The sequence below is a fragment of the Pollicipes pollicipes genome, unplaced genomic scaffold (genome assembly GCF_011947565.3).
Source record: "Pollicipes pollicipes isolate AB1234 unplaced genomic scaffold, Ppol_2.1 Scaffold_7261;HRSCAF=8764_pilon_pilon_pilon, whole genome shotgun sequence".
Classification (NCBI taxonomy): Eukaryota; Metazoa; Arthropoda; class Thecostraca; order Pollicipedomorpha; family Pollicipedidae; genus Pollicipes; species Pollicipes pollicipes.
Window position 1 is genome coordinate 43,334,797 of NW_023597054.1, and position 14,327 is coordinate 43,349,123.

The following is a 14,327-nucleotide window of genomic DNA, read 5'->3' on the forward strand; positions in this document are numbered from 1 at the left end:
AGCTCTTCATACGGCATAGCGCCCCCTGCCGCGGCGAGCTCTTCATGGGCACCGTGTCCGCTGCCGCCGCGAGCTCCTGATGCGTCTGCCCCCGGCGACGCGATCTCCATAACGAGGTCATTGTCGAGGCCAGGAGCGCATCTCCGCCGGCTGACCCCAGCTGGTGTATGGCTGAGGCTCACCACGAGACCTGCGGGGCATGCGGTTACAAAACGCACCTGGGACAAGCTGACGTGAGATATGCTTGTCCAATGGCTCCGACCATTTGTGCATGAGAGCGGCATATTTCTTTGTTTGGATTTATTTGGGAATGTTTGGTTTGCGGGTTCATCCTAACGCTCAATGCGTTTTAAACACGGGTATATTTGGTGTGCATTGATACTGATTCACCAGTTATAAATGCCAATCGGCTTCATCCGCTGGTATGATTATTTGGCTTCGATCTCCATTGTCATGCTGTTGATACATACGGGCATTTCCTATTTAATGTACGTTGCTGCAATACCGCGCCTGCTTGTAGCAGCTGACGATGAAGCTGGTATGATACACAAGCCTGAAGACTTCTGGGCCGACGCTGTGACGTGTGTCGGCGCAGAGCTGGTGACCGTGTACGACAGTCATCAGTGTCCCGTGAATATATCAGCAGTTTTGTCTAGCCGACTAGGCCCCACGCCTGGCGAGTCCGGCCAGGCTTGAGTTTTCGGGATTAGCGCCGGAACCGAGTTCGCGCCGGCCGCTTCATGCTAACTGCACAGGTATTCTGGTGCTATGGCGAGCGCTCTTTGTGTTAGTGCCAGATAAACGGCTGCAAGCCCTTAATTACAGCGCCATTGTGCACAGTGAATCCAATATGCAGGCCTTGACTGGCACTCGCCATTGAGAGCCGTCTCACACCGGTGGCGCCGCCGGCACCGAGAGACCAGCCATTTGTCGCCGGCATATTTAGCATAGTGTGGCGCCTAGCTGTTTTACGACAGCCCGCCACCGCTGAAATGGATCTCTTACTGCCATTGGCGCGCCGCGTCTTCGCTCCGTACATGGCCGATGGTGAAACTCGGCCCCTTGAACTCGACACACTCGCGGCCGTTTCGTGAGCGGATATTACAAACATACTGTCTGTGTACGGTGGCACATAGACAGCGGCAAACAGCAAACGTCGCTCCAAGTATGCTCAGGAGACTGCTCAGGTCTCACTCAGATAAATGAGGTCAGTGGTTACTCAGGCCCCAAAGCTACCTGTGAAGCGCAACTTCGGAACGCAAACATCATTACGCTGAGATCATCATACCTAAGCCAACGCCGGATTCCTCCAATAGTGCACGACAAATTCGGCACTTCCTCACTCCGATGAATGAAAGTGAAAAGTTCTATTTGACCTTGTGCCTCAAAGGAATGCTAGTAAACGATTGTGGTGGGATTTGGTACCCTTTGAATGGACATAACGTAGATATACGCTGTGATGAAACCCGATCAAATTGATCATCAACTTCCACGCGCATCGTGGAAATGAAGCGTACGTCCGGTGAACAGCGTCCTTGAGGTGGCTCATTTGGCCGCCGCTCTAACGACACTGTGAGAATCGCAGCCCGCAGTCAACAGATGCGTCCGCTCGCGACCGCATGCTGCGGCTGTGCCCATTCATTCACACGCGTTCCTTCAAGCCAGGTGGCTAATAAGGGCGACGCCATAGGTAAAGGTGATACAAAACTGCAGAGAGTAACCAAGAGCTGACAGGTTAACCCTTTAACCAATGGACAGTTTAGATGCACGAGCCACCATTGCCTGTATATCGATCTACCAGCGTTATTTACGCATTAGTAATGCCGATCTCACTAAATCCACCTCCACCAGCCATTGCCTCAGCCTGAAATCGAAGCTCACCCGCTCCAGCTCGCGTTAGGGGCAGCTGGCTGCGCAGCTTGTGTCGCATGCTAACCGGGCCCCTCTCCGGCCGGTCCACTAAATCTCACTCAGCGACGGCGGTGGTTAGGCCCCCGTGTCCTGCGCAATGTCATGGTACGGTGCCCCGGTATGCTGGCCGTGTCGCAGACTCCACAAACGCCAGCTCAGTCACCCTGGCAACGCGCGGCTGCCGAAATTGCCCCCGCTCTTCGTGATAACGTCGGGAGGGAATCGCATGGCCCCAAATTGCCGTAATTATTTTATTTTCCCCACGTCCTTGTCAGATCAACGTGTTCACGAGCCGTGAATTTCCCCACATCCCATCCGTTGCCGTGGGAAGTGAGCGATTTGGCGGCAGCTACCGGCTGCTGGAGTTGCGGCGATTCTGGCGCAGAGAATTCTCTTGGTCGGGTGTGGCCACTTTCGCTCATTCGCGTTTCGCTTTCGCTCATTCGCAGTGAACACAATAGGGATTCTGTTGCACGGCGCACTGAGGGCTCTGACAGCGCATGATGCGTTTGTTACGCATATGATCCTGAGCAAGGGGTAGCATGTGAACTATTGCGCATTTGCGCGAATGTAACGAGCGAGACTTGCCGTGCCAAGGAAACATCTAGTTAGCGGGATGTCAGCCGCGAATGGTCTTAACACATCAGAAACTCGGGCCGTCTTCCGTTAAGGGAACGTCGACTGCTCCCAAGAACATGGTATCAATCAATCAATAATTGATCTTCACGCAACAAAGCCTTGTTTTCTTGGAACGTTCCGTGCAGACGCGGATCTGTCCATATCAAAGCCAGTCCGTTCGGCGCGGGGACGGGCGGGACCTGGGGATCGCGAGTGTGGGATGATGCTGGAGGCCGTTTTATGGGTGGCGTCTAGGTAAACAAGCACGTATCGCACAGAAAGCTTAAATACAGTCCGACCATCATAGCAACACATTATCTGCCGCACCAGCTAAGCTAATGACAGGCTATCTCGCACCTCTCCACCCACGCGCTGCTATAACGCATCAGTTTCTGACGTGCTGCCGTCGCCGGCGCTGTGGCGATGGCGCCGTCGGGGCACGTGCTGACCGGACGCGAACGGTGCCTCTCGGCGGCGCGCCCAAGGCCGGCCCACCGGCGGCGTCCGGCGGCGCTCGGCCCCGGCGGCCAGCTGTCGCTGACGACGCGCCGCTCAGAGGCCCCGCCGGCCGCCGGCGCGCAAGTGGGCAGACACCGACGGGTGTGGGATGACTTCAGAGGTTAGCGGGTCACGGCGCGTGACCTTCCGTCTGGTGGGGAGGGGGGACCGGCGAGGAATCTTGCCGGGGTAACCTGATCTTTGGCCGGACGAGTGACTGATGAGCTGATATTGTGCAGCGGATCAGAAGGCAGCAATTGGATGTGCGGCGGCAGCCGTCGTCCGTGCGGTTCCAAGGCTTTCGTTGCCGAGCTTGAGCTTTAGACTGACCTCAACATCTATCCGCCCCTGATGGAAAGGGAAAGGGCGGAAAACGACACGATCTTTTCACTCCCTCAGGCGGAGCCCCTCCCCGTAAAGTCGTTCCATAAAAGCACCTCTTGAGCGCCGCAAACACGCACCATGAATCACGTCACATGTCCGTGAGCGCCTTATCTCGGCACAGCCTCCGGTACGCCGGCGGCCCTGAAGCGGCGGCGACTGGTTTTCAGATGGTCCCGGCTCCGCCCGCCACTCCTGGCATGAGTCCAGAGCCAGCGCCGCTGACACCGGTCACCCAGTCTCGGGTCGCGTGCGCCGTGGCCGGTCAACGTCGCGTGCCCGCCCCCATTTAGGTGTCAGCTGACACGCCGGTGCACATGCCGCATTGTTAGGCGGCCCTGCTCCAGCTGTAAGTGGAGCCCCACAAATGTCGCATCAGGCCCAAGGCTTCTGCAAGGTCTTGCTGCAATGGGTGTTAGAAATTGAAAATCAGGGCTCTGACTCAATAAAGGCTGAGATGTATTTGTCGCACCCACTATGAAGAGATCGGCTCACCAAGCAAAAGGCCGGGACGTCCATGAACACCAACCAGTAGTGTGCTCTTGAAACTGACACAAGAACACGTGCACTCAACCGGTGGAGTTTGGTTGCGGCACGTCCCAGGGTGAGCATGTGATGGCTGGAACCCAGCTGATGGAACGCCTCGGATCCGGTGTGAGTTAGGAGCCGCAGTCACTCGTGCCGAGCGGAGAGGAGCGTGTGCGCTGTTTCAGCCCACCTCTACCGCACGCGAGGGCGCCTTCTGATGCGTCATTTCCACAGAAGCACGCCAGAAGACCATGGTAACGGTTACCATCACAGCTGTAAATCCACCGCGGCATGTCCTGCGCCTGACTCAGCACGGGCATTCTGACCAGACGCACACCAGCAGAATTCGGCGAGGCATCCGTCCGTTCGCGATCACATTCATGGCAGGCCGCCGGCCGGCCAGCGCGGTCGGTCGTCACCACTCGCGTGCCAGGCGACTGCCGGGCCGGACGAGTGACCGCGCCTGACCGGAGCGGGCGATCCGCGAGCGTTCAGGCCCGCACGCCCGGTCGGCCTCGCGAGTCCGCCCCTCCGCCGGTGCTAGCGCCTCCCCGGCCGGCCCAGTCGCCGGTGGTGCCGTGCTGTTGCGGCCCCGCAGTCTCCATGGGCGGGGGCGCGGCGCGGGAGCTGACGTCGTCCGCTCTGTTGCAGGATGGAGAGCGGACGCTGGCGGAGGCTGCTGCCCCTGCTGGGGCTGCTGGCGACGCTGGTACCCGCTGACGCAGGTGAGTCGTCCCGAGGGCGCCACATGCACTACAAGCCGAGGGGCTGCTGCAGACATTGACATCATGGCTGCGCTGTTCGTCGACATCGACGGCTGGTTTTTGAACCAACTGCTGAGATGATTAGTGTGTCGCCTCTGCAGGACATCAACGGTGACTGTTGGAAGGCCTCAGTGGTGGTGCAGCCGACCGAATAGAGCGATAAACGGAATGCTTGGAATGAGTGCAGTCAAATTGTCTGGCTGCTGATCTCTATTCCACGCATTAAATCAAATCGGCATGGCTTGGATGTCCCTGTTTTGGTTTGTTCTGCTCGTTCACTCCTCTGGAAAAACGCTCAGTTATTCTGATGCGAAAAGCCCGTCACTCCATCACAATGTGTGACTCCGCACTCAGCCAAAACAACCTGTGAGCGATAGCATATCATCAGCTCACTTGCTTTCACTTACGTTGTCCAGTGGCGAGCATCTGCACTAGATCTGCTCCAGCTACGAATGCACTTATGCAGCTGAAAACTTGGCGGTTTGAGCTGTGCCGCACTCGAGTATAAAGACAAACATTAGTAAACGTTGCCATTGTTACTACACTACCGTGCAATCATCACCACAAAGGTTATAATGGAGCCTTTGTCACAGTCTGATCTCTGCTCTGAGATATTCAGCGCGCAGCTCCTTTGTGCCGCCCTGCTCGAACCGCCCGCAAACAGCTGGCGAAGACACCCAAGTCGCCATCTTTGTCGGGCGTTGATCTTTGCTCTCCGGCGTCTCAATGACGGTCCTTGACACTGCGCCGCTGCAGTTGCCCGAAAACAGCCTCGCCGAGAGAAAAACATGCAATTTGTCGTCGCTTCGTTTCTGGTGGTCTATGCACGGAGTGGAGCGAGTTGAAGGATCCTTGCACACTGGCAGCGGGTGGACCACCACATGCAGAACGAGGTCTGTCTAGGGAGTCCAGCATGAGCTGAGCTCCACACAGCGACGACACAGCTTCCCTCCACCCGTGGAAGGGAGCCGATGTACAGTCACTTACTTAGAATGCTGAATGCGTCTATTTTGCTACTTGCGATGGTTTAGTTACCAGCACGGCGTCTCAACGACTCTCCTGCGCCGTCGGTACCGACAGAAGCCGCCCGCACCGCCTCGGCCGGTCCGGGCGCTGTCGGTGCCGACGGTAGCCGCCCGGCCCGTCCGGGCGCCGCCGGCCCCGACAGTAGCCGCCCGGCCAGTCCGGGCAGCGCCACCTGTCCCGACTGGTCAGCCGCGCCGCCGGCGGCGCGACCGAACGAGACGGCGCGGCCGTGATCTTGGCCGTGAGCCGTGGGAACGGCCGCGCCGGCGGCCACTGGCCGGCCGCGGGCAGTGCGGCGGTCAGCCGCGGTCAGGTGCCGAAGAATGGAGCGAAATCGGCGCGCGAGCGGGGAACGCTGCGAGGTCACAGGTCACTGATCGATGGACAGATCATTCACCGGCATGCGAGCCCGCTGATGATCCCCGTGTCGCAATTGCTCACACCGATCGGCGTGCTATGCTCAGTGAAAGGTGCAGAGCACAGGGTTCAAAGCCGACTCTTCCCAATGTTTAGTTCTATATGCTAACTTGGCTAAAATTAAACACCGCCTGCACGCACCATCGGTTTTTGGGAAGACAGCCCCCGAGCCAGAGCAGTGACCCTGACTGATCTCGACCCCCCCCCCCCCCCCCCCACACACACACCTCGCATCAGGGGAGCTGCCCAACCCGGCTTAGAACGTCTGATCTCCGTCTGCCCGCCGACAGCTCACATAAAAAGCCTAGCGGCACGACATACGCATCGCCGTACAAAATACCCCGCCGAGACGCCGGCAGGGCGCGCGGCCACGGGCTTTGAAGTGTTGTCCTCGGATTTGGGGAAAAAGACCCCCATCAAAGCGGCCAGGTCTCAGGTAACCTCCAAGGCCAGGCGCGGACGTTAGGCGTCAGGAATTTCGAGCGTCTGATAAGGAGGCGGGCGCCCGCTGAATATATGCTGGCCGCTAGCTTCTTGGCACGTCGACTGGCGTGGGCGGCGGTCTCCGCACAGGCCGAGCTCGGTCTCGCACTGACGCCTGGCGCTCTCCTGGGCAACCTCACACCGCTAAGGCCTCAGGACGGGCCTTGATTTGGGAGCGTTGATCCGGCGACTGTGGCCATTGACACATCTCATTCAGAATGCCAGCGCCCGGGGCTCGCACGTCATACGGCTGCCTGGGGCTGCTCAGGCATTGTACGGACGTGCGCGGGGCTGCGGACTGCGGCGCGGCCACATGCCGACAGGTGTCCATCGCCGGAGCGTGCCGTGTGATCAGCGTTAACGCCTGATAACAGATCGCTGTCACGATGCTGATGAGCGGATCCAGGAATCACCACCACCGGTGAACGATTCGAGGCGCACTCATTTTAGCGATCATAGTTGCCGAAGTAACGCACCAACCAGCCTTAATGCTTTCGAGCTATCATGTTACGGGAAGATTATCGTGATCTGAAAAGAGGATGGCATTGGTGGGCGACCTCCACCTGAAAACGCTGACTAGTGCGTTATGTTATGGGAATGCCCGTGAACCGTGACCCGATGTCGAACTCGTGCCGTAGCGCTGTTGTAGTTTATTAATGCTGATGGGGTCATCGTTTGTCACGAATTGTTCAAAACGTGCATCTTTACATGGCCTCCGATCTTTTCAGCTCCGCTGGAATGGGATGAAGACAATCCAGGTAAGACTGATGTCCCGAATTGATTTTGTATGCTGGGGGATACCCAACATCACGGGCGGATCCCGGTGGGACGAATTGGCGAATGCCCCCCCCCCTCCACTCCTCCTTCAAAAAATTGGTTTAACCACGTTTTTACATACAAAATTTTTACGTCATTCTTCTTGTTGAATTTTAACAAGTATACTTTCGCTGGTTTTATCATCTCTTCAAATCGCCAGTGCAATGTTCGCCCTACACTGGTGAATTATACGCACTGAGGCACAGGTCGTTGGACGAAACACAACGATGAGATTTCAACTTTTTAATTAGTGACTTGAGTCTTCTGTTGTTCGCGACACATTTCCGCGCTAGTTTGACTTTGTTACTGTTTGCGACGATATTATCTGACGAGGTTGTTTTCAGTGTTCTGCACCACTGAAAACAACCCCGTGTTTGTCGATCCCAAAACGGAAAGGCTGGGACGCCCCGCGTTTGCCTTACCTTCAACGTTCCCATTCAAACATCATTTTAGCGGAAACGTAAATCTTGCTCGAATGACCAAATCCGGCAAGTCGTTAAATACCCCGAGCTCACCATCATTTTTTGACTGCGGGGTGCAGTGCTGGCGTGCCGAATCGGGGGACACGCGGACTGAAAGCTGACACCGCTCCCCCGCCGCCGCAGGCTGTTTCCACATGATGCAGCACTACGACAACGGCGAGCAGATCGTGACGGACGAGCCGTGCCTGAACTGCACCTGCCGCGACAACATGCTCATGTGCTTCCTCAAGGTGTGCCCGTACGTCCGCCCGCTGGGCAAGGGCTGCACGACGGAGAAGGCGCCGGGCGACTGCTGTCCCACCGTCACCTGCGACCAAGGTCAGCACCGCGCGCGGCGCCCGCCGCCTCCTGCCGTCACGGCCGGCACAGACCCACTTTGCCGCGCATTCTTTCGCGCCAAGTCCCAGCAGAACAGACGACAGTTGCCGCCGCCTGCGACGCCCCCGCCGTCCGCCGCGGTCAGGGTCGGAGCGGACGACAACAGCGCGCAGTTTATCCCGTGAATGGCTAACTGCCGTGTCGTCACCTCCGCCGGTGACGGCCGGACCGGCTGCGGCGCGGCGCCCTGTCGACGTCCGCCGGTGACCCCGGGGCGGGGCGACCCTCCGCACCGGCGGGGCATCGGACCTCGGCCGTGTCAGGCGCGGGTCGCGACACACCCCGCCCGCGGCACAATGGCACCGGTCCGCGCCGCGGCGCCCGTTTGACCGGTGTCCGGCGCCGACATTGCTGGCGTGCTTTCTGCCGGGCGTGTGTCCGCCCCCGCCGCGCCCCTCGCCCGGCTGGACAACGGCACCGGGGCCGCGAGCGGGGCTGCCGCGGCGGCCACGCTTCGCGGCTCATTACCGGCCGTGTCGCGCCCATTGGGCCGCCGGCCTCCGGCCGGATGCCAAACACGGGGTCAGAGCGGCACGCGACGCCCTGTCTGGCCGCCGTCTGGCGGCCGCGCTCCCGGTGAGGCTCGACCCGCGTCCCTGATGGAAAACCGGTGCCGACTCTGTACCACGCGACGGCGACCGCTGTGACACAGCCTGGTCACGATCTCCCGGTTAGTCATCCGTGCACTGATTCATCTGACGGCTGACCAACCACGGCCAAAGCTGGCAAAATGAGTCGCAGTCAAAGCTGGACCCTGGGTATGTGGGGCCCTTGCATAGAGGCGCACGAAACTTCAGAACACAATTTCAGGAATAATTAGAAAACCATCGGCGACTCTGCCAAGTATGGGCACCGCTACAGATTAGGCAGGCATGTATTGCCCGTACTTGACTATCATGGAGCTGATTTCGCAAGAACTTCACGATGTTGGGCATACGTTCCAGCCATTTTGCCCAGGGGCTGCCGTTGGCGATCGCACAATCTCGGTTGTTCTCAGAGCCATTCGTGCGATCTTACAACATTGGAATTTCCGTGCCACTTTGGTCCCTCTTGTAGTCCGTTCTCTCTCGCAACCGCATCTGACATTTCAGTTACCACTGGCGATTTGGTGTTTTCTTGGGTTGTAATCCACGAGAACAGTCTCAACCACTCCCGTCGCCGACAACACACCGTGACGGATCCGGCACGTGCTGGCAATCTCAACGCGCCCGTCGGTGCAAGCTCGACCCTAACAGAACGGTCAGGGACGGACCTCAACGGACCCATCACCATCAGACAACCTCCACAGACCCACGGCACACAGGCAGCAGCGGGAGTAGCGTAGGCATTCGGCCTCTACAGCCCTGCCACGGGCTGATCGCTGTAACAGACCCATCACGGGTCCTACAGCCCTGCCACGGGCTGATCACTATAACAGACTCATCACGGGTTCCACAGCCCTGGCACGAGCAGATTAACAGAACAGACCTATAGTCAGCATTAGCAGACCCATCACGTGCCTCCACAGCCCTTCCATGGGGTGATCACCGTAACACACCCATCACGGGTTCCACAGCCATGGCACGAGCAGATTAATAGAACAGACCTATAGTCAGCATTAGTAGATTCATCACGGGTTCCACAGCCCTGGCACGAGCGGATTAACAGAACAGACCTATAGTCAGCATTAGCAGACCCATCACGGGTCTCCACAGCCCTTCCACGGGCTGATCACAACAGACCCATCACGGATTCACAGCCCTGGCACGAGCAGATTAACAGAACATACCTATAGTCAGCATTAGCAGACCCACCACGAGCCTCAACAGCCCTTTCACGAGAAGATCATCAAAACAGACCCATCACGGACAGTCAGCCTCAGCAGACCCATCACGGGCCTCCACAGACCATCGCGAGCTCGCTCCGCCCGCCGGAGGGTCGCCACCCGGTGACCTCGGCCTCACGTTACGTCACGACCCCGGCTGTGCAACATTAGCGTTAGAAGCGGGACGGCGCGGCCCGACCGCAGACACAGGAAGCTGGCGGTCGGGCCCGCCGCCGGCGCTGGATGGAGCGCACGAGCCCGGCCCCGGGCGATGGCGCCGCGCCGCCGCCGAGACACCACACCCGCCCGCGCGAGCGACGCCCGCCGAAGACGGTTGTGCAAAGGGCTCAGACATTTGGACCATTGCACCGCGCTGATTGCATCGAAGCCATGGGCGGCCTTGGAAAGCGGTGGGCTTGCATTGCCTTTGCAGGGTGGAGGCTGGTCGGCTTCGCTTTCAGACCCGACCGGTCACCGCGATTTGTTTAATGGTGTTGATCGCAGTGACCACTTCGTGAACCCAGGCTGGCTCTGCGTGCGTCGCAGTGGTTGGCAAGCATCGATCGCTAATAATGCGTCGGAAACGTATCAGCAGCCGTTCACCCGCATTGGTGTTCGCCATTCTGTGTACACTTTAAATCGTTTTTTGTTTCGCTGAGGCTGTTTTAGAATGAGATTCCTTGCCTTACATGATTTGTGATCTAGAACCCGAAGTCATCACCTCAGCATCGTAATTCCAGTTCAACGGAGAATGGTTTGCCAACAGGCAGCCACCAACAGGCAAATCCATGGCACGACCAGCTCGTTCCAGCCCCGCCATTCTGGCCCGTTGATAATTGGTCCTCACGGACGAGCCAAATGAGCGCAGTGTCTGCGACGCCATTCCATTGGGACGCATCCCAGCGGAACAGTGTCCCACTGAATCCGACGCTCCGTAAACTGACCCCCAGGGATAGCTCCTGGTGGCTGCTCATGCTGGATTACAACATTCAAGAAGTGCACGTGTTTCGTGTCGATGCGAGTGATATCACTGCGAAGCGGAAAACAAGCTCGCTCCGCGTGACACAATTACGATGCCTATCAGACTGGTAGATGACGGCAGGACGGCCGCGCTGACCGGTCGGGTGCACGTGCCGGCAGTGCCTGTCCCGATCATGGAGATGCTGGGCATGGTCAACCAAACCACCACCACAACCACAACCACCACCACCACGACGGAGGTGCCGCCGCCGGCCGACGGCGTCGACGATATCGGTCCGAGCGGCTGCTCGTTCGACGGCCGGAGCTACGCGGACGGAGCGCAGGTGGGACTGCAGCGCCATCTGCCGGCGGCCGCGCGCCGGCGCTGGCAGCGGGCGGTTGGCTGCCGGAGGAGCTGTTCTACAAGCGCGGGTGGCAGCGCTGTTGCCTCCCAAAAAAAATGTTCAGCCTCGTCCGTCGCTGGCAGACCGAATTCGAGCCCTTCGGAACGAGGGCGGTTGCTAGGGACCTGGGAGCTCCGATAACATGATAAACTGAACTTGATCACCATGATATTAATGAACTTGACTGACAGCTCCATCAGTTTAGACGAGCGTCTGTTTTGCAAGACGTCAGATGAGGCGTTTTTCCTCACGCCAAGCCAGGAGCTTGCAGCGGAGCAGCCCGCCCCCACTTCCACCAGCTCTGCCCTCGTCGCGTGGCCAGCTGTCCCTGGTGGCTGACCCGGGGTGTGATCAGACGGTGTCGGCCTCTGTCGCCGCAGGTGCCGTCTGACCCGAACGAGCCGTGCGACATCTGCTACTGCATCAGGAACCACACGGCCTGCGTGCAGCAGGAGTGCACCATGCGCGTGCCCGGCTGCCGGCCCGTGTTCGCCGCGGGGGTCTGCTGCCCCGTCCGTTACGACTGCGGTAAGTCGCACTCCTCGGCTGCAGCAGGGCCAATGCCGGGATCGAGTGGTCTTGCCAACAGAACGGATGGTGCGATGTTCGCGGCTGTGCTGACGTTAGATATTGACGAAGTCGGAACGCAGGTGGTGAAGAAAAATGTGAATATAGGCGTAATTTGTTGACGCTGGTTATCTCCCGACAAATCAACTAACCGCGCTGTCCCGTGCGACAACAGGCGGCCGACGTGGCAGATGTAACGCAATGCAACTAGCGGCGCACACCGGCACCTGTGTCCGCATGTGCATTTGCTGTCTTGAACATGCCGAGTTTCCTGAACGGGACTGTAACGTGGTCGAGGTTAAGGCAGCGGCTGGCCCGTGCCGCAGATTTCGAGACGACCACGCTTCCTCCGCTAACGACCATGCGGCCGGACCCTGCCGCCGGCTGTCTGCACAATGGCCTCAACTACACGGACGGCGAGCAGGTGAGGCAGCCACGACAACGTCCCGGCAGAGGGCTCTGCCCGCCGGAGGAGCTCTCCGTGTCCGTGGTGTAAAAACTTTTCCTAGCTTTCATTCATGAACAGGCCTCCATGAACAGACAACCAGAATGCCCCTCCCGCTATCCCAGTGACGCAATAAATCCTACGCTCCCAACAGAAAACACGAAGAGGAAGTCGCGGCACTCCTAACCATGGAGTGGATATAGACTTGAACAGAATAGGAACCAGAGCACGACTATATGGGGAAAGGCTGAGAGCAGTCAAAGCTGTAGCTAGCAAATGACTTCAAGCTAATTACCATACCACAGGCTCATTCACTTATTCATTCATTCAGCATTAGTGAAGAATGGCAATCACGTGGGTAGGGGGCCCCGCCTAATCGATCGCAGAGTCTGCTAGGTCTCCAAGGAGTCCACTCAGCTAACACTATCTTTTTTTTGTTGGATGGGGTCCAGGAGCCAGTGCAGTTCATAATGGTGTCAAAGATAAGGAGATTGTGGTGATACCAAGGCTTTATATGTGGTGATTGCGGTTACGGATGAGGAGGGTTACATATGTTTCAGTTTCAGTGGTTTGATTATCCGTCGTATTTGCATGATGATTAGCCAAAATTGTTTGAAATGTGTTACAAATGTTGGCTACTCACCTTTTTTGTTTACTGTTTGTGAACATTTCTTTTGCAATATCGGACCAGAAGTGGGGCAAACAATGGTGGGAAAAGGACATCATAGAATTCCACAACAAAATCACAAATTATCTGTTCACCTTTGCGGGGACGTCCTGCCACATCTGCTCGCGACATGCAGGTGTTGTGGCGCAGCGCCGTCGAGAGTGTTCCGTTGACCGGTCGGGCCGTCGCCGCCCGCAGATCGCCGGCGAGGACCCATGCCGACACTGCTACTGCATGCACGGCGAGGTGAAGTGTGCCGTGCAGGACTGCGCCACGCCGCTGGACCACGCCCAGTCCTCGTGCCGACCGGTGCCGCCGCCGGCCGGCCAGTGCTGCCCCGACCAGTACCAGTGCGGTGAGTACCTGCCGACGTCGGCCGCGCCCGACGGCTCCGACGGCTCAACAACGGATGCTATGGCTCTTCGCCACGGCATTAGCGCAAGCTGGATTTTCGAACCGGAACTCATGGGCGGGAAATGAGCTCGGCTCTTAGAGCACTGAAAAGCTCCAATTATCGTTGAACCAGAACTCCTGTGGCGAGTGCCAGGGTTTTCCAAGAGAGCCTACTTCCAGTCAATGTCAGAAGATCTCTACGACCCCACAACACAATACTTTGTCTAGTAACCGAAGGGCATCCGCGTACTCCCGCCCATTCTACACCGGAAAAAGGTTGATCAGGGGTGAAATAGAAGTCAACCTTAGTCACCACTGTGTTGACGCCATTCCACTCACATCCCAGCCCCAGTCGATTTACAGTCCAAACGCTTCCAAGAAATGGGACGGTAGCGTGTCCTTACACGAGGGCTTCGCTCCGACGGGTAGGTATGGCTCTTCCTGTGACTCCGATGTCATTTCTGTTCTCCGTGTCCATGTGCCACTGCCGCCGTGCCGCACACCGCCTGCCACCGCTGGCCCCGCGCCTCTGGCTTCCACCTGTGCCGGCGCCGGCCAACCGCCTGGTGTGTTCCAGGGAACACCACGCGCCGGGTGCAGATTCAGGGACGGCAGCTGGGTAACGACCTAGTGCCGCCCGTCAACGGTAACGAGCCCCGCATTTCGCCCCCGCTCGATCCTGGTCGGCCCGGGTCCCTCCCTCGCCCTCGCGCATCGGCACAGCTCGCGCTGGCTCGCCTGTAGCGCCTCGTCTGGGGCTGGTAGTGGCTGCCAGCGCTGCGTCG

The 14,327-nt window shown here is 58.4% G+C and overlaps 1 protein-coding gene across 1 annotated transcript in view; it reads left to right on the forward strand.

Annotated features, from left to right (window-relative positions):
* LOC119111951 (mucin-19) overlaps positions 1 to 14,327 on the forward strand; it is a 46,071-nt gene that overhangs the window by 14,531 nt on the left and 17,213 nt on the right. The window contains exons 2-9 of the mRNA XM_037235844.1: positions 4,588 to 4,661; positions 7,355 to 7,384; positions 8,048 to 8,242; positions 11,247 to 11,410; positions 11,851 to 11,998; positions 12,364 to 12,461; positions 13,348 to 13,504; positions 14,120 to 14,188. Coding sequence (XP_037091739.1) covers positions 4,589 to 4,661; positions 7,355 to 7,384; positions 8,048 to 8,242; positions 11,247 to 11,410; positions 11,851 to 11,998; positions 12,364 to 12,461; positions 13,348 to 13,504; positions 14,120 to 14,188 — 934 coding nt within the window. The 5' untranslated portion in view covers position 4,588. The remainder of the gene's footprint in view (positions 1 to 4,587; positions 4,662 to 7,354; positions 7,385 to 8,047; positions 8,243 to 11,246; positions 11,411 to 11,850; positions 11,999 to 12,363; positions 12,462 to 13,347; positions 13,505 to 14,119; positions 14,189 to 14,327) is intronic.